The 17,424-nt window shown below is 57.0% G+C and overlaps 1 protein-coding gene and 1 long non-coding RNA gene across 2 annotated transcripts; both read right to left on the minus strand.

Moving 5' to 3' along the window:
• Positions 1 to 143: 143 nt before the first annotated feature.
• CDC42EP1 (CDC42 effector protein 1) lies at positions 144 to 7,854 on the minus strand. The gene is made up of 3 exons (XM_031463228.2): positions 7,760 to 7,854; positions 2,748 to 3,484; positions 144 to 1,398 (listed from the first exon to the last, which is right to left on the minus strand). The coding sequence occupies exons 2-3, from the start codon at positions 3,208 to 3,210 to the stop codon at positions 776 to 778; spliced, it is 1,086 nt and encodes a 361-aa protein (XP_031319088.1). The 5' UTR covers positions 3,211 to 3,484; positions 7,760 to 7,854; the 3' UTR covers positions 144 to 775.
• Positions 7,855 to 8,615: 761 nt separating this feature from the next.
• LOC116156494 (uncharacterized) lies at positions 8,616 to 16,011 on the minus strand. The gene is made up of 5 exons (XR_004140331.2): positions 15,929 to 16,011; positions 14,781 to 14,839; positions 14,214 to 14,391; positions 9,552 to 9,621; positions 8,616 to 9,259 (listed from the first exon to the last, which is right to left on the minus strand). It is a non-coding gene; the product is annotated as an uncharacterized LOC116156494 (long non-coding RNA).
• Positions 16,012 to 17,424: the final 1,413 nt, after the last annotated feature.

Raw genomic sequence — 17,424 nt, forward strand, 5'->3', positions numbered from 1 at the left:
ACTCATTACCCCCAGCCTCAGCCTCTCCCCTGACTGGGGGCCCTGTGGGAGAGTCCTTGACTTTCCAAACCCAGTGCTGAGGGTATTCAAGCAGGTGGCGGTGATGCTGGTTTCCCAGGTCCTCAAGCATTTTGCAGGACATCTTTTATCAAAAAAGCCTTTTTTAATCAGGACCCAGAGGCAGGTTGCACAGGAATATGGGAGTGCCCCCTTCCCCGAGGTCACACCTGAGTTTCCTCAGAGGCTTCTGGGGCAAGAGGGGGTGGCGGTGGGAATGCTGGGAAGTAGCCTTAGGAGGGCTGGGGTCTCAGGGAGGCAGCGGGGACCCTGCTGAGGGCAGCTCCAGGATGAGCTGGGGCAGGTGGCCCCTCTGGGAGAGGAGACAAAGGCTCTATGTGGTGTGCTCCCCACCCCCACCCAGCAAGGGCAGCTCTCCCAGCACAAAGGCTGCACTGTGAGGCCGGGCCCTCCAGCCAGTGGGGGTGGCACGGAGGTGGGGTGCCAAGGAATGGCCACTGGGTCCAGAGTGGCAGTGGGGGGAGGCAGATCAGTCCTGCAGGGCTCATGGGAATCCCGGGGTCCCAGAACAAGCCTGGTCTCTGGCCTCCCTCCCATGTCTGTCCTGCAGAGGTGTGGAGGGGTCTGGGGACAACTTGGGTTCTCCTGCCTGTTGTCGGCAGGACCCAGCTGTCAGGTGAGGGGCTGGCTCTGCACCTGGGCTGTTCTTAGGCAGTGTCCCGAGGCTGGGAAGGGTCCTGGGACCATGCCCAGCCACTCACACCTTGACCTCATCATCCTCCTCAGCATCAGCAAACTCGAAGGTGTTGGCTTGCACCGTGCTGGGCACAGAGGCCCTGCTACCTGCCTGGGCTGTCCCCCACTCTTCATCTAGGCTCTCCCAAGAGGCCCGAGACTGGGGCAGCATCCCCACCGGTTCCCGCCGAGCATCCATCTCACTGTAGTGGCGGCTGCTTTGGCTGCCACCCCAGCCTGCTCCCCAGCGCCTGCCAGGGACTACGTCAGCAGGTGCACAGGGACGTTCTCCCAGCGGGCTGGCCGTCGCCTCAGCCACTGGGCCTGACCCAGCGGTTACCCCATTGGGGCAGTGTCCAGGGGGTAGTGGGCTTGAGGCAGGGGCTGGGGGGCTTGCGACAGGGGCTGGGGGATTTGCAGCAGAGGCTGGGGCTGGGGTCTCAGCTGCAGAGGCTTCTGAGAGGCTCATGACCCCCAGCAGCTCACTGAGGAGAGAGGGCCCAAGGTCGAGGTCCAGGCGGAAGGACTGGAGGGAGTCAGAGCGGCGAAGCTCAGGCTCAGAGGGGAAGGTGCTATCACGGTCTCGGTCACGGGGCTTTTCTGGGCGAGGCAGGCGGGAGATGGTGCAGAAACCAGAGTCCAGGCCTAGAAGAGAAACAGGGACCAGGGTCATGGCTGGGGTCCCAAACCAGGAATTGGGGAAGGGAGAGCCAGGACCAATCCCAGCTTGCGATGTGGCCTTTAGTAAGCCACTCCCTGCTCTGGGCTCGGTTTCTCCCATTTTTCCAGTACGGTGAACCCCGTCCTCTCATGTGTGATCCTCCTGTCAACCCTGGAAATTGACGTAATTCTCATTCCCATTTTGCAAGTGAAGAAAGTGAGACTCAGTTTGGGATGAGGGGAAGGGCTTGCCCAGGGCCAGGGTCTGATAGGCTGAAGCCAAGCCTGAAGCTCAACTCTCCTGACTCTCAGCCCCAACTTTAAACTTGGCCATGACCCCTGGTCCCCTGCCATGACAGTGGCTGAGGGCTGCAGGTGAAGCCACAGCACATGGGCTGGTTTGTGGGCACAGGGATGGAACCAGCAGCTAGGATCAGACTGCATAGAAATAACAGACCAAAAGGACAGGCAGACGCCCTCCAAAGGTCCTTTGTCCCAGCCCCTGGCTCCAGGACAACTAGGCCTGAGACACAGTGAGGGGGAGTGTGGACCAGCCCTTTGGGGGTTGTGGGTAGCACCCCCTGGAGATGGAGCATTGGAGGAAGCCTCTGGTGGAGGGGCAAAGCCGCAGTGCAGGGAATGGCCACCAGGTGGCAGCAGGGGCTCTGGTTCCCAGGTGAGCTGTCCAGAGGAGGAGCCAAGGCGGCACTTGCCACGCCCCACCCTGGCAGGAAGGCTCTGGCTTCTGTCCATGTGAGTGGTTTTTCCAAGTTTGTCAAGTTACAGGAACCTCTGTTCAAATAACAACACAGCAACAGCTCCCGTACCCTGAGCACCTACTATGTGCCAGATTCTGGGCCACATATGATATGTGTATCACCTCACTGAAACTTAGCAATGACCCTAAGGGACCCCTTATACAGGCAGGACTTGACCTTACAGAGGTCACTGGAAATCAGGCAGAACCAGGATTTGAATCCAGAGCCCTGGTTCTTAGTCTCTCTACTACATCATTCTGACACAAGGGGGCTGCTTCCATTGAAGGGGGCTAGAAGAAGGGGGCTGGCCCAGCCGAGGGCCCTGAGATGGGGAGGTAACTTAGGGGCAGGCAGAACTCAAACCTCATCTCCTCACCTCTCAATCTCAGTGTGTTTTGGGGAGTGAGCTGGTTCTCACCCAGTAACCCCCTCCCCATCCATGGTCTGGGGTTTGGGCCTGACCTCCGTGGAGACCAAATTACTATGGAGAAAAGAGCTCACTTGAAGGCTTGGCTGACCCATCGAACCCTCTGGACCTCCGCATCTGAAAAACAGGCAAATAGCCCAGGCTCTCACCGTAACCGGAGTGGCCATCCGTTGAGCTGGCAGGGCTGCGGTCAAAGCTGAGCTTGCCCACCACGAGGCTGTCATAGGCGGCCTGGTTGAGCTGCGGCAGAGAGATGGCGTTCTTGATGATGGGGGAAATGGCGGGTGGAGCAGGTGAGGGCGCAGGTGGGGAAGCCATCCTCCGGGGCGGTGCCCCCACCCTCCGCATCAACTGTAGCTTCTTGGCCAGGAAGCTGCGGGGTGAGCGGTGGGTGCCCCCGGAGCTGCCACCGTGGTTGCTGAGGAAGGAGGTGTCACCGAAGACATCCCCACCACGGCCCACGTGCATGGTGTGGCGGAAGTCCCCCAGTGGGGGGCTGATCATGTCTGCAGTCAGCCGCCTCTTCCCCTGTGAGCTGGACACCCAGCCCACGGGTGAGAGCTTGCCCAGGTTCATGGCTGGGGCTCCTCCGCCCCCCTGGGGGCCCGGCATTGGCTCTGGCTGTTCACAGTTGCTGGTCCATGCCCACCGGGGGCCTGGGGAAGAGGGTGGTGGCCTGGGCTGAGGGTCCACTTCTCAGCTCCCTCCTGCGTGGCGCGGAAGGGGGTGGGCTGAGGCTGCCCGTCTGCTCGCCTATGGTGCTGCCCCCAATTGCTGAAGCTGTGGGGGGTCCATGGCTCGTCTCTCCCTGAGGCCTGTCTCCCAGCCCCGTGGAAGTAGCTGTCAATGTTCTGTCCAAGACCAGAGAAGTGCCTCAAATGTAGACCTAAAAGAAAGAGAAAAAAGTAGGGGTGAGCCTAGGGGCATCCTGGGTCCAAATAATAACACCTAAAGAGAACAAATGATGGGGATCACGGTCAAAATGCTGAGCAGACCCGCAGAGGACATGCTGCATGACTCCATGGACTGGCAATTTAAGAACAGGCAGAACAGAAATAACAGTGATAGAAATCAGAATTGTGGTTGCCTTTGAACAGGTATAGACTGCAAGGGAGCACAAAAAAATTCAGAGCTGTGTGCTGCAGATGTGTAGGGGTAAAAAGTATGAATGGTCATTATACAGGGCCCATCAATAAAGCACCTACTAAGTGCCAATGGCTTACATTCATCACTCATTTCACCCAGACAGCAGCCCCGAGCGAGGCTCTATATTAGTAGAAACTGACACAAAAAGAGGTGAAGAGACTCGCCGGCAGGTACACAGAAGGCCACGGTGAAGCAGGGCCCCCAAACCCAGAGCCCAGGAGCCTCAAGCTACACTACCTCCTGCTGGTGGGTTGAGTTAAGTCCCCTCCCTTCTCTGTGGGGTAAACTGTCTTCCAGTCAGAGGCCAGGAGGGGGGGTTGCACAGGGAAGGCTTTGTGAACTGCTGTGTAAACAGCCCGTGCAGAGGTTCCTCAGAACCCTTCACCTTCAAGGTGCTTCCTGGAAAAAGGCTCCTGTGGTCAAAAGTGGTTTTTCCAGCTGTCTACTACATGCCTGAGCATATTCAAGGCTCTGAGAAGGCCCGTAGGAAAAGAACATTATCATCGTTTTTCAAATTGATGTAAAAGGCCTTGTCACCAGGGAACAAGTTTTAGAAAAAGCTCAGCTGGTGCCAAAAGCTGTTCCTTGCCTGGTCCCTCCCCTCCTGATCTCTCGCCCACACTCCCTCCCCGGTCCCAGCCTTCTCTAAGCTTCTCTTGTTCCGACCCCAACCTGTCTAGCATCATAGAAAGTATAGGCTGGGGGACATCTATGAGCCTATGGTCCCACACCTGGTTTCCCGGTGGCCCAGAGGGGCCACACTTGTCCACAATCACATCAAGAGAGCTAGCAGAAACTTGAACTCGGAGCTTCTGACTCACATAGACTTACTGGGGCCCAGGCTTGTCTCCCTAGGTCAGCAACGCACTCTGAGGGTGGGGCAGCCGCCTGGATTTCCCTGCTTCCTCCCTCCCTCCCAGCACTCGGCTTGGGCTCTGCACACCGCAAGTGCCAAATCAATACGAGTTTAATCACAGGAGTTCTTTGCGATACTTTATGCCAAAGGCTTACCTCTTGCCACCTTCCAAGTGAGGGGAGGTGGAGGATTCAGTGGCCTCACAGTGTGACCTTGGGTAAGTCACCTACCTCCACAGGCCTGGACCTCAGCTGATAAAAGTTGATAATGATCCTTAAGGAGATTGCCTAGATCTGAGTGCCAACATTTTTTGTTTTGTTTTTTTTTTTTAAATTTCGCTGCCACCTCCAAGCATAAAAATCTCAATATTGCCCTTCAAATGTTATTTGAAATTCAAAATAGGTTAAATAACAAGATAAAAACAAAGAAGGCAATAAAACAAAGCTTGCTTTGTTTTCTTGACTACATTCTCTTCCCTTCCCACCATCTGATCCACCCCTAACCCTAACTCCTCCCCATCTGGGGGGGGGTGGCGGTGGTGGTTGAATCATCTCTTTCCCTGGCACCCCCAGCACGGAGACGTCCTTGTGGAATGTTTGCTGAAGTTATGAAGTGCTCTGCAGTTGGCTGGTCATTACATGATGTCATCTGATTCTCCAGCAGCCCCGAAAAGCCCATTTTATAGGAAGAGCCAAGGCTTGGAGAGAAGGAACTTGGCCAAAGTCACGCGGCAGGTACCTGGCATGGGTACCTCTGCAGAGATGAGGAATGAATTTTCCAGGGGGGGAGGTCATTCTGAAATGTCACAAGAAGGGGTCACTGTGTCTGCTTTGTGGCCACACTCATGTCTCCCCAGCCCCCAACTCCCTTTCTTCTTGAAGCAGCCCCTCCTTTCTCAGCAAAAGGGGTTCCGGCCCAGACCCAAACCCCATGGCCACTTTGACTTAGGAGACCAGCTTCTGCCCCAATCTTGTGGTGATCTCACCTCCAAATGCCTCTGGGCACCTCCAAAAGATCTCCACCCTGCCCACTGCTGTAGAGAGACCTGCAGAGCTGTGGGGCCGAGGGCAGGGCACTGCTCCTGGGGATCTGTTTTCCCACGTGGAAAACAAGACCAGGACCAAAGGCTGGTCCTCTCCCAGGGGAGTTTTAAGAGTGGAAGATGCTATAATTCAACCCATGGATCCTGAAGCTGGGTTCAAACCTAACATCCTTATGCTACTATCATTCTGGGGACACTTGATGGCAGCTATTTGGCACTTGGCACTGACCATAGGGTATTGCTGGTTTTCAGGTATGCTCCACCTGGCCCTGGAGTAAACAGGGCTCTGGTTGTCCAGGAACACGGCCTATCTCCCCCACCAGCCCACTATGTGCTAATGCTCATGAACACCCATTTTATAGATGGAAAAAATGAGGCACAGAAAGGGGACTGACTTGCCCCAGGTCAGAAAGCAAAAAAAGTGGTGTGTCTGGGTATCTCCTCAGGATTCTACCAACATCAATAGAAATGCCAGGGGAGTGGGTGAAGACTACAGTGGCGCAGGGAAGAGTTGTTGGAGGCCTTGTGGCGGATGCTGGGAGGCTGAGCACAGAAAGGGCAGGCCTGGGAGGCAGGAGACTCAGCTCTGCAGATTCAGTGCCTGTGACCTGAGCTAGAGTGGCCACTGTGCAGCCTCAGTGTCCCAGGAGCCCTCGTGTCTACCCTGTAGAGAATAGTCAGGCCTGGGTACTTGGTAGGAGCTTACTCAATAGCAGTAATGACCACAAGGACAAAGTCCGGGGCCGGAAGCGGGACCATGCATTCAGAGAGGCCAACAGGGGCCGCTGTGCAGGCACGTGCGGTCGGAGGAGGCCAAGGGCTGTCTGACCGCCTCGTGGGGATGGGGCAGAAGGAAGGCTGAGATGGGACACCGCACCTAAAACTCACTTGGGGCTACCTGCAGGCTGCGGTGACCGCTATCGGCACCACCTGGAATCCTGGAGGCCACTCGCTGCACACAGGCCCCCTTTCGCAAGGGGTGACACCACCCCTACCCAGGACCAGGACAGCGGGACCTTGTCTTGGTTAGAGCTGCTCTGGCCTCTGGAATAAGGGGTTAACTCCCTGAGGGCTACGTTCCCATGCCCCTCAAAGTCCAGCGGCTTCAAGAAGGGGAAACTGGGGCCTCTTTCGAGGGTAGCGAGCTGTGTGCAGTCTCAGCGCAGACCCTGTTCTCAGGACTCCAAGGGGGACAGTAGGAGGGCACACTATGGGCCACAAGGCAGGAAGGGGACATGGGGGAGGTGTTTCTTGACCCAACACTCCAAGCTGGCACCAAATCAGCCTCTGGCTGAGGCTGACTGAGCAGGCTGACTGGCTTTCGGCAGAGTCTCCCCGAGTCCTGGGTTCCAGTCCCTGCGCCGCGCTTCCTGCAGCTATGGCCTCTGAGCCAGCGTCTTCGCCAATCTGAGCCTCAGTTTCTCGGTCCAGAAAATGGACTTCAAACTTCTCGGGTCTTGAATGGCTTAGCCAGAATAGAACAAGCTCGAGGGCAGTTGGGATTGGAAGTCCGGGAAAGATTTTAGCCGGAAAACATTCCCTCTGGGAGACATGCGGTTAGAATGTGGAGGGTCGCTCCGCGGGGAAGGGGGCAGTCGGCTGCCTTGGCTCGAGGGGAACCGGACGGGATGACCTCACCCGCTGCTCCGGCCTGGAATGCGGCGGCTGGGGAGGGGGCAGGGTGCCTGGTCCATCTCCCCAGCGGTTCCCCCCACTTCCCGCTCTCCGCGCGGGCCTCGCCAAGGGGCCCGACATTCCGACACATAGCCCCCTCCCCGTTCCTTCCCTTCCTTTCCCAGGGCAGGAAGGAGCGTAGACGGCCCTCGGCTCGCCCCCTCCTCCCGCAACCCGTTTTACCTTCCAATTCTCTGCCCCGCTTCGCCCGCCAGGAACATTGCAAAACAACCCGAAAACTTGGAGCGCCCGCGCGCGGCTCCCGAGGCCAGCGCTCGGGCCCTGCCCGATGGCACCCGGGGCGCCTTTGGCAGGCTGGCCCCCCTCCCCTGCCCCTGGCCCCGGGAGCCTAGGAGGGTGCCAAGTCCTCGCGGGCGCTGGGATCCCCTGCCGGCGTCCACGCCCGCCCCGGGCCCACGACCCCCGGGCCGGCTCGCTGTTACCTTCTCTCCGCGAGCCCCTGGAGCTGGGGGTGCAGGGCGGACGCGGCGGCGGCGGCGGCGGCGGCGGCAGAGCGTCCCGGCGCGCAGCCCCGGCGAGTGGCTGGGCCGGTCTGCGCCGCCCTGGCCGCGGGCTCCGCGGGCTGGCTCCGGGGGCGGGGGCGGGGTGTGGGCGCGCGCCCTCCTCCCGCCTCTCCCCTCCCGCCCGCGGGCGGGGCCGGGCCCCCGTCCCGGGCACCGAACGGCCGCGGCAAGAGCTGGAGGGGGAGCGGCGGGGGCGCCGGGTTGGGTTCTTGCCCGCTGCCCCGGGCAGGGGGAGGCGGGGAAACTGCGGGCTGCCGGGGTCGAGGCGACCCGGGTCCCTGGCTCCCAAGCCCTCTCCTGTTGGCTCCCCGCGTGGCCTTGGGGCGCCCCGACCTGAAACCTCTGGGTGCGCTCCCTGCGGGAGTTTGAGGAACCGGGAAGCCGGATCCCCGAGGCCTCGAAAGGTAGAGACCGGCTTAGACCTTAAGGTCTACAAGCTGGGTGCCCACTCCCTTTCTCCTCACCCCCCCATGCCTTTCACTCCAGTACAGACCCTGCGGGTGCCAGGACACAGACTTGAGCCAGACTGGGGTGCAGTCCACTGACGGACCACTGGTAGAGTGGTGTGGTAGTCAGGGCTGTAGACCCTGGAACCCAACAGACTGGCTTCTCATCCTGCCCTGGTCACTGCTTATCCTTTCTGTGCCTCGGTTTTCCCATCTGTAAAATGAAATCGTAACAGCAGGCATCAGATGTAATGTTGTTAAGTATTCTCTGCTGTGTCAGCGCCTGGGAGGCTTGCTGAACTAGTCCATGAGGTCACAGCTCAGGTGGATAAGTTCTGAAAGCTTTATTGAGCACCCCTCAATCCCACCCATGAGGGGCAGGGAGTCAGCCATGCCTTAGGACCCGGTGCCATCCTCAAGGAGGGGAGATAGATCTCTGATCCCTGCCTCATGCTGACCTCTTCCGTTGCTCTCCTTGAACTGTGAGCCCCCTGAAGACAGGCAGGAAGACCTGGGGGGCTGTCCTTGCATCCAGAGATTCCTAACACAGCCTGCAGGGCAGGGGTGGGGTTCAGCAAGGGGTCCTAGAAGAGGTGGTACCTGAGTTAAGTTGTTAAGGACACACAGACAGAGGGAAGGGCAGTGGAAATGTTCACACGCCTGTCGAGAGACAGCATGAGTAGGCTTGGAAGCTAAGGGTCCGCTTGGAGGAAGCAGGAGTGGCTGGAGGACAAGGAGCCATATTTACACACACGTGGAAGAGTCAAGGTTTTTGCTGTTCACAGAGCACAGTGCCTCTCTCACTGGCTCCCTGAATCCTCATGTTGGCCACTGAGGGAGGTGGGTATTTCCCCAGCTGGACAGGTGGGGAAACAGATATAAAGAATTCCAGCACATCCTCAATTGGTTCAATAATAGGATTGACTCCAGTCAGTCAGCACTTTCTCTGGGGTCAGGCTTGGAGATGCTTTGCCTAGGGGAGAAATGGGAGTAGTCTCAGAGGCCCTGAAGAACTTGGGTGACGAGGAAGGGGGTTGCCTCTGACATGCCTGGATGGGGGGCACAAGCAAGGGGCTGGGCCAGGCATTGAGGGTTTAACCTTGGGCCGGGTGTCCCACCTCACCAAGGCAGGGATTGGAAGCCAGCAGGCAGCGTGATCGGATGAGCATTTGGAAGCTCTTGCTGTGAGCCAAGGATGGCCAGGAAGAACAGAGATGGAGGCAGGGCTGTTACCATGAACAGCGGTAGTAATAACCTACACTTACTGAGCATCTGATGCGCACTGGGTCCTGTAGCCCCTCACACGATTCATCATGTTTAATCCTCATGAGATCCCTGTAGGGACAACACTGCCATCATGTCCATTTTGCAGAGAAGTGAAGTGACTTTCCCAAAGCCTCCAACTGTGGCAGGGTGGCCATACTTCCCGGCTTGCCCAGGACAGCCCCAGATGACGCCGACTGTCCCAGTGTCATTAATAGCCCTTCTAATCTCAAAGGGGACCTGGTTAGACAATAAATTACAGATCACTCTAGTCAGAGGGTCCCTAGAGCAGCTGGCAAAGGAAGTGGTTTGGTGTGATGTCAGAGGTGCTGAACCCAAGTTGTGGCCCATTGGCGTCCCTATGACCTAGGGCAAGGCACTTGGCCTCTCTAAGCCTCAATTTTCTTGTTTGTAAAATGGGTGTAATACCAGTGTGGAAGTTTGCTGCTTGTAGCTATTTACTATTTGCTGTGAGCCCCAGAGAAATGGCCGAGAAAGCAGTGTTAATGGGAGTGGTTATAACCCATCACACACACCGTCCGACCTCTTTAGCTCTGGGCTTGGGCAGGCAGGGAATAACCAGTGGTTGAGAAGCTTCCTGCAATGCACCAGGCGCTTTGCCTCTGCTAGCTCATTGTGAGTCAGGAATTCTGTGTCCCATTTTACAGATGGGTAAACTGAGGCTGGGAGGCGCTCTCCCTTCATTTGAAGCCTCTCTCCAGATAGAAGTTCCTCTCCTTGTAGGCTGCATTCATGTATCTGGCTCTACTTCTGATTTAAGGATCAGCTTTTCCTTCTGGAAAATGGAAGAAAGAGAGGGGTCTGACATCCTTGTGAAAGAGGCAGGGATAGGCCCTCCCCACTTTCCATGGTTTTCTCCTTTCCCAATTTCTTGTGGTCCCATTTCTTCTCTTGTGGAGAAGCTGTGCCCAGGATCGCAGGAGTTAACCCTGGCAGAACTGTAATCACCGTGCAGAATGCAGAACAAATGCCTCCCAGCTGGGGACTGGGAGCTGCTAGGTGGGACTGGCTGCCTGGAGTTCAGGAGGCCCATCTCCTCCCCAGTCCTGAGGAGCCAGGCCCCCAAGGGCCATAATCACAGAGCTCAGCTGCTCCCTCAACTCACCCCTGCAGACAGGGTGGGCTGAGGCATGGGGCTTATGGGAAGGAGGCAGTTTCTGGCCAGGGAGTCCTCTATGAAGTTAGGGTGGAGGGGGCAGGGCACAGCTAAAGAGGGATTCTTCCCCTTTGGGGACCCAGGAATGCCAGTGGCTGCCCACCAGGCTCCAGTGAAGTTTGGAGTGTGGGATCCTAGAGCGGAGTGAGTTGGCTTGGCCACATCTATCAGCCCCCACCCCAGCCCCTCCCTAAGAAGCACGCATCCTTTCCATCCCAAAGTCTGGCTTGGCTTTTGGTTAGTTTATGCATCTGTTCTGTGTCCCATTGATCGGTCTTCCTAGTCCTCTATTTCTTGAGCACCCACTGGTCCATCCATCTACCCACCACCCATACTCCTATCCATCCATCTACCCACCCTTCTACCCCTCCACTTACCCACCAATTTACCCATCCCTACTACCCACACCCATCCCATCACCTACCTACTTACTCACCCCTCAGTTGACCCACTGCCTACATCTCTATCCGTTATCTGTCTGTCCCCCATCCTCCCATCCACCTCCCCACCCATTCGTCCTTCCATTTAACCACCCCTCACTCTATCCATCCAGCATCCCTTGATCCACTGCCCAGACCCATGCCCATCTAAGACCCACCTGTCCCTCCATGAACTCACCCACTCATTTCCCTGTCCATCCTATGATGATCTTGTATCAACTCACCCCTGGCCTCTGCTGACCATCATGAGTTTCTGAGCATGTCCTCATCTTTCTCACAGGCACACACCTCGCTCACTTTTATCAATGCGTCACCCTTGGGCAAATATCCATGAAGGCACCTCCTCCTGGAGGCCCTCCTAGAGAGTGAGCCTCTCCCCTGCTCCTCGTCCATTCTCCATATTGGCATCAATTACAATATGAGCTGGCTCTCCAGTGAGATGGTGATGTCTGTGCTCTTGGCATACTTGGGGAACAACTGGTCACGGCCAGCATTGGAAGGGAGTCCTTGTCATCCCAGCTGGACTGCAGCCACCATGAGGGCAGGTACCCTCCTCCTGGGACCACTCCAGGAACACTCTCCACGGGCTGTGGCAGGGGCTCAGACACACCTGGGCATCACAGGGAAGGGGGCAGCGTCGGGTTCTGCAAGTGATTTCTGCTGTGGACTAATCCCCCAGCTTGGGGAGACTGGCAGCGGGGCCAAGGGGGCCATCCCCCATGCTCTCCCCTCTATGACCCAGCATGCATTTCCAAATCAGGCAAACCTGAGTTCAAATCCCAGCTTTGCGTCACACTAGCAGAGTGACCTTGGACAAGCCGCTTCCTCACCTGAGCTTCATTTGTGATGAGCTGTAAAGTTCGCTACCTGACCTGTAGTTAATGGTCAAAGAAGGGTAGCTATTATTATTACTATTGTTAGAATTTCCCTTTTCCCAGGAGGTGATTTCATTTAATAAACATTAAGTAAGTGCTTGTTGTGGGCCAGGCCCTGAGCTGGGTGCCTTGTTAGGAGGCAGTGGTGAGGAAGGAATGCAGTCCCTGCTCTCAGAGACTTGTCTGGTCTGGTGGGGAAGACAGAGGCCAGGAGTTGGTGGGGCTGAAGGGCCAGAATAGTGGTAGAAGGGGCCAGTGAGACTGAGGAGGTGCAGGGAGGCTTCCTGGAGGAGGTGGCATTTGAGCTGGGTCTTGGGTCTTGGGATAAGATTGCCCATAGGTGGAGCTGGGGAGAGAGCTGGTCTCTCCAGAGGGTGGAAGATGAACTGGAGGTGGGTGGGTGGGGGTCTACTGTGGAGGATGGGAGAGAGGGCTTGTACACTGTGCTCGGGGCATGGGAGAACCCTCTGTGTCGTGGGCTAGGATGAACCCCTGCCCTTTCCCCAACAATGGCTGCCGTCAGATGTCACAGACCCTGGGGTGTCTTGGGATCCCTGTTGGGGTTTCTCATTAGCAGAGGCCCGCAGCAACCTGGCCCCAAGTTTTTTTTCCTGGCTGAACTCGAGGTCAGGAACATGCTTTGATGGAGCCAGGGGCTAGAGACTCTCCTGGAAGGAACCTTCAGTCTTTCCTTCCTTATTCCTTCCTCTTATCCCCGAGCCCAAAACTCAACACTTAGTGGGAAGTTTCAGGGCCTCAGGGGGCTTCTGGGGACACTGAGGCCCAGAGAGGGTAGGACTTGCCAGGGCTGCACCATGAGTCAGCAGTGGAGTGGGCATTTGTCAGCCACCACACACCCCACGGCTGCCTTTAGTGTGAGTGAGCATCTGTTGGGTACCTACTGTGTGCCAGCTGCCGGCCTAACAGGACAAAGCAGACAGACTCACAGAGAGTTAAGGTTCAGACAGAGTGCAGACTTGGCAGAGCTTCCAGGAAAGCTGCCTGGAGGAGGTGGGATGAAGCTCTGTGCAGACGTGTGAAGTTGTGTAAACCAGAAGGTGTGAGAGACAGGCTGGGTGCACTAAGTATGTGTGCCTGGCACGGGTGTATGTGCCATGGGGTGATGACTGAGATGCTGGGGCATCAGGGCTTGGCCTGGGGCGGGCAGGCGGCCTGGGGGCTGGGTGATGACAGATTAGTCCCTGGCTGTCCCTGTTTGGCGGTTTCTCGAGGTGATGCCTGGGTGTGAGTGGGTTCTTGGGAGCAGCAGGGTCAGACTGGGGAGTTAATCTCAAGGGTATTTTAGAGGGTGGGACTGTGAGGCCCACAGGGAGAGCATGGCTCCCAGAGGCAGGCAGCTGTCAGGGCCGGAAACGCCTCTGGAATTCCAGGCTCTGGGAAAAGGGCTGGCCGCATGGAAGAGTTTTCTCAGCCAGAGCCTTCCAGGCCAACTCAGCTCTGGTTCCTTGTTCACTCTCCGCAGGGAAATGGGGGAGGGGAAGTGGGGGGAGGGGGCTTCCCCTCCCCCCACCGCAGGCTCCTTTTCTCCTGGAGAACAGGACAAGAAGTTGGACAGGGGCTGAGGAAGGATGTGGGGTCAGTTCCTCCAGCCCCACCCATAAGGAGGACAGTCAGATGGATGGATGGAGCAGGCAGTGGGGCTCTGAGGGGCCTGTAGGTGCAGGGGGTGGGGAGGGACAGCAGAAGGGCCACAGCCAGCTGACCTTGTCACCCCAGGGGTGATGGGGCTGGGTTCTTCAGAGCTGGGCCAGGTGGCCAGGAACCTGGATGGAAGGGCAGTGTTGGGGGGATTTCTCCAGAACATCTTTGTTCTCGAGAAGGGGGGGGGCGGTGCGGAGGGAGGAGGGGCAGGGGAGGGGGACAGGAAAAGTGTTTGAGGAGCAGAAACAATGGCCTATTCTCTGCTGTCCAGCCTGGCCTGAGAGATAGGCCCGTAGGCCGGAGGCCAGCCCTGCCTTGCCCTGACCATCTCCAGCATCGCCTGCCCTAGGCTGGCCCAGCCCCTGGGGCTTCACATGGCCCTGCCTGGGTTGGGTAGGGGCTCCTCCCTCAGCCCCACAACCACTGGCTCATTCCTGGATGCTTGGGTCTGCGTCTGTTTTCTTCTAACAAAAGCTGGCCCACGTCAGTGGATGAAGGGCTTTTACGTACATGATCTCCTTTGTGTGGTGGAGGAGGGAACCAACTTCCCTCAGCCCACGGGCTCTGCCTGTTGTTTGTTGATCTGGGAGTCGAACCCGGCGCTCCGGGCTCTGAGTCTTGGGTTCATATGATGCTCCCCATCGCCGCACTGCTAAGAAGCTTCTGATTTCTTCCTCCCTTTCCTGGACTGATGATAAGAGGAGGATGATGAGAAGTGAGAGGAGCTGAAATTAAGCACCTCCTGAGGGCCAGAAGCGAGTCTGTGCCCTGGGCTTGGTGATTTCCTCGCATTTGCCCTAATGCTTACAACACCATTATACAGATAAGGAGACTGAGGCCAAGGAGGTAAAGTTACTTCCTCAATCTCTCACAGCTTGGAAGTGGTCCCACTGGATTTGAGCCTCTGTGGTGTCCACAGTGCCCTGCTGCCTTGAGGGCAAAAGGGGACCTTCTGAGACCACAAAGGGACCCTGTCCTTTCAGCGTAAGGACGTAGGGAGAGACCTCACATGCTGCACACTCATCCTCCTGGGGCCGGAGTTGCCCGGAAGCTGCCCTGAATGTTGCTTCTACTTACCTCTTTGGTGACTGGGAGCTCACTGCAAGAGAACAGCTCTGTCGGTCAAGTATTCCTCCCTGAAATGGAGCAGAAATCAACTCCCCGTTACCTCTGCTCACTGCCCTTCTCTCCACTTGGGGATGCACAAAGGTGCCCCCAGTGTTCTCCCTTCCAAATGTTTGCCAAAGAGTCAGAAGACCTCGCTCCAACTAGTCCCATGCAGCTGTGAATCTTTACTAAGTTCCGTAGTCTCCCTGTGCCTCAGTTTTCTCATCTGTGAAATGGGAACAGTAATGCTGGTGATCAAAGAAGATGCCCAGGAAAGGAGCTTTACAATAACATAATTATTGCAGGTGTTCAGGCTCCTTGTACTTTGTGGAGTTGTTTCAGGAACTGAACAGTCACATCACAGCGAGCACTCATGCTCAGCCCCTAGCAATGCCTTTGGATTCAGGAATTTGCACCCCAGCTCGCAGAGACGAAATGTGATGGCTTGAACAGTTTTATGTGCAGAGTAATCTTTGTTAATTCATAAAGAGTCCAACAACATCCTCATGGGTACGAAGAGGATCTCACAGCTGAGGAAACCAGCCAAAAGAGGTGAAGTGACTTATCTGAGGTCCCACAGCACCTTTCTGCAGGGTGATTGACCCATTGATTCTCACTAGGCCGTTCCCCGGTCGGGCCTGCAGGGGTTAACTGGGCTGGCAGGCCCCCTGACAAGCAGGAGGGAGGGTCTCACGGAGAGTAAGAGTGAGGGGTGGGGAGTGGACAGCCCCTTCTAGGTCTCTGACTCCACCTCGGTGGGCAGCTTGAGCCCCTGCCAGCCTCTTGTTGACTCAGCCGGCCTCTCTCCTGCCAAAGCCTGCTGGCCAGCGCTCCCGCGGGGAGGGTCAGGCTGCATTCTTCTCGGGCTGGAGCCTGGGGGGTGGCTGGCACCTCCTGGTGGAGTCTGTGTGCTAGTTTGTGGGTGCTGGGCCAGATGCTGGGGCAAGGCAGGGGGATGGACCAGCTTGGGAACCCAGCTACTTGGGCTTGTGGCTCAGCTCTGCCATCACTGAGCTAGGTGATCTCAGCAAGCCACTGTCACCATCCTGTGTCCACCTCTGCCTCAGTTTCCCTGACCATCAAATGGACACAATGATAATAAGCCTTGCCAGCCCTACCTCATAGCTGTCGGGAGGATCAAAGGAGAAAACAAGTTGGGCCAGAGTGAACGCCCTTTGTAGTTCAAGGACCCAGGCACATCCGCTGGGCGGCCAGCTGCGCATTCTCAAGGTGGAGTAAGTGAACCGGAAGGGATGCAGGGGCAGCTCTCAGCTGTGGCATGACATCCCTGTCTCCTCCCTAGACTTGACATAGTGACAATAGCAATAGTAACCACTTCTTCCAAGTTCATAGCCCTGGAGAGTTTACAGAGTCTTTCCATACCCATTATCTCAGGTCCCCCTCACCTGCCCCTCAGCCTCAGGACCTTTGCACTGCTATTCCTTCTGCCCAGAAAACTCTTACCCCAGGTGAGTGAAAGGCTGGCTCCCTCTCAGCTCAAATGTCACCTACCAGACCACTCATCTAAATTAGTTTTTCCCACACCCCTTACCCACTGCCACCCTCCCTTCCACTCTGCCTTTTGTGACTGCCATGACCTTGTTCATGGTGGTGGGGGAAGGAATCACCTTCCCCCTGGACATTAGGCTCTGTGAGGGCAGGGACCATGACTGTCTACCTTGTTCACTGCTGGGTCTGGAGATGGACCCCAGCCTTCCATGGTAGCTGTCATTGTCCCATCTGACAGGGGAGGAGCCTGAGGCTCAGAGAAGCCAAATGATTTGCCCCAGGCCATACAGTCCAGAAGGAATGGAGCCAGGCACGGGCTCTTTCCAGAAGTGCCCCAAAACTGCATCGCCTGCATCCTCTGCAGGCCCCACCTGCCACAAGGTCGAGCCCCTGCCTCCCTCTTGACACACAGTAGGTGCTGTGCACGTATTTGGTGGAAGGTGGGGAAACAAAGATTTGCTTTACAGAACAAGCCACTGGATTCCACATGCAAATCTGGTCCCTAGCTACCCTAGTGGGTTTCTGGGTTAACCTTTGGCCCAGTGTTGGGGGGCATCCCAGGGCCTCCTTCTGCTTGGGCATGCTGGCTGGTCTAGTAGCCCTCCCAGAGTTGCAGCGGCAGCTGCAGGGTGGCCGGATGCCCCACCCCCGGCGCCTCTGGGCCCTGAGCCGAGGCCGCAGGCGGATCTGCAGCTGGCACTGCTCCTTTGGTTTGGGGTGGGAACACCGCAGGGATTTTAAAAATAAAGGCCTTGAGACAGTGGCCTGGCCAGGGCGGCCTGAGGCGGGGTTGGGGCCAGACAGGGACAATGGGATGCTGAGTCTTGAGGGCTGTTCACTCACAGGGAGCAGCCAGGCCAGGGGAGCCCCCTTCTCCCGCCCCCCCATCCAGTGCTGCCCTCCCAGGAACATTCCCTCCCCGCCTAGCCTAAACATCGGCCTCAAGTATTTACTGAGCACCTACTACGTGCTAGGCCTCTCTTTCCCCCAACTAAGCTGCTCTCCCCAAAGCAGCCCTTCCCCTCCTTACCCGACCTCAGGCCGGAATATTTATTCAGTGCCTACTATGTGCCAGCCTTGTTCTGCCTCCTTCCTTTCAGCCTCT

The sequence above is a fragment of the Camelus dromedarius genome, chromosome 11 (assembly GCF_036321535.1).
Source record: "Camelus dromedarius isolate mCamDro1 chromosome 11, mCamDro1.pat, whole genome shotgun sequence".
Taxonomy (NCBI): domain Eukaryota; kingdom Metazoa; phylum Chordata; class Mammalia; order Artiodactyla; family Camelidae; genus Camelus; species Camelus dromedarius.

Excerpts from the sequence above, each read along its gene's own strand:
- CDC42EP1 (XM_031463228.2), bottom strand. The coding sequence starts at position 3,210 with ATGCCGGGCCCCCAGGGGGGCGGAGGAGCCCCAGCCATGAACCTGGGC. Across the intron at positions 1,399-2,747 it reads GGATGGCCACTCCGGTTACG|GCCTGGACTCTGGTTTCTGC; the intron begins GTGAGAGCCTGG and ends TTTCTCTTCTAG.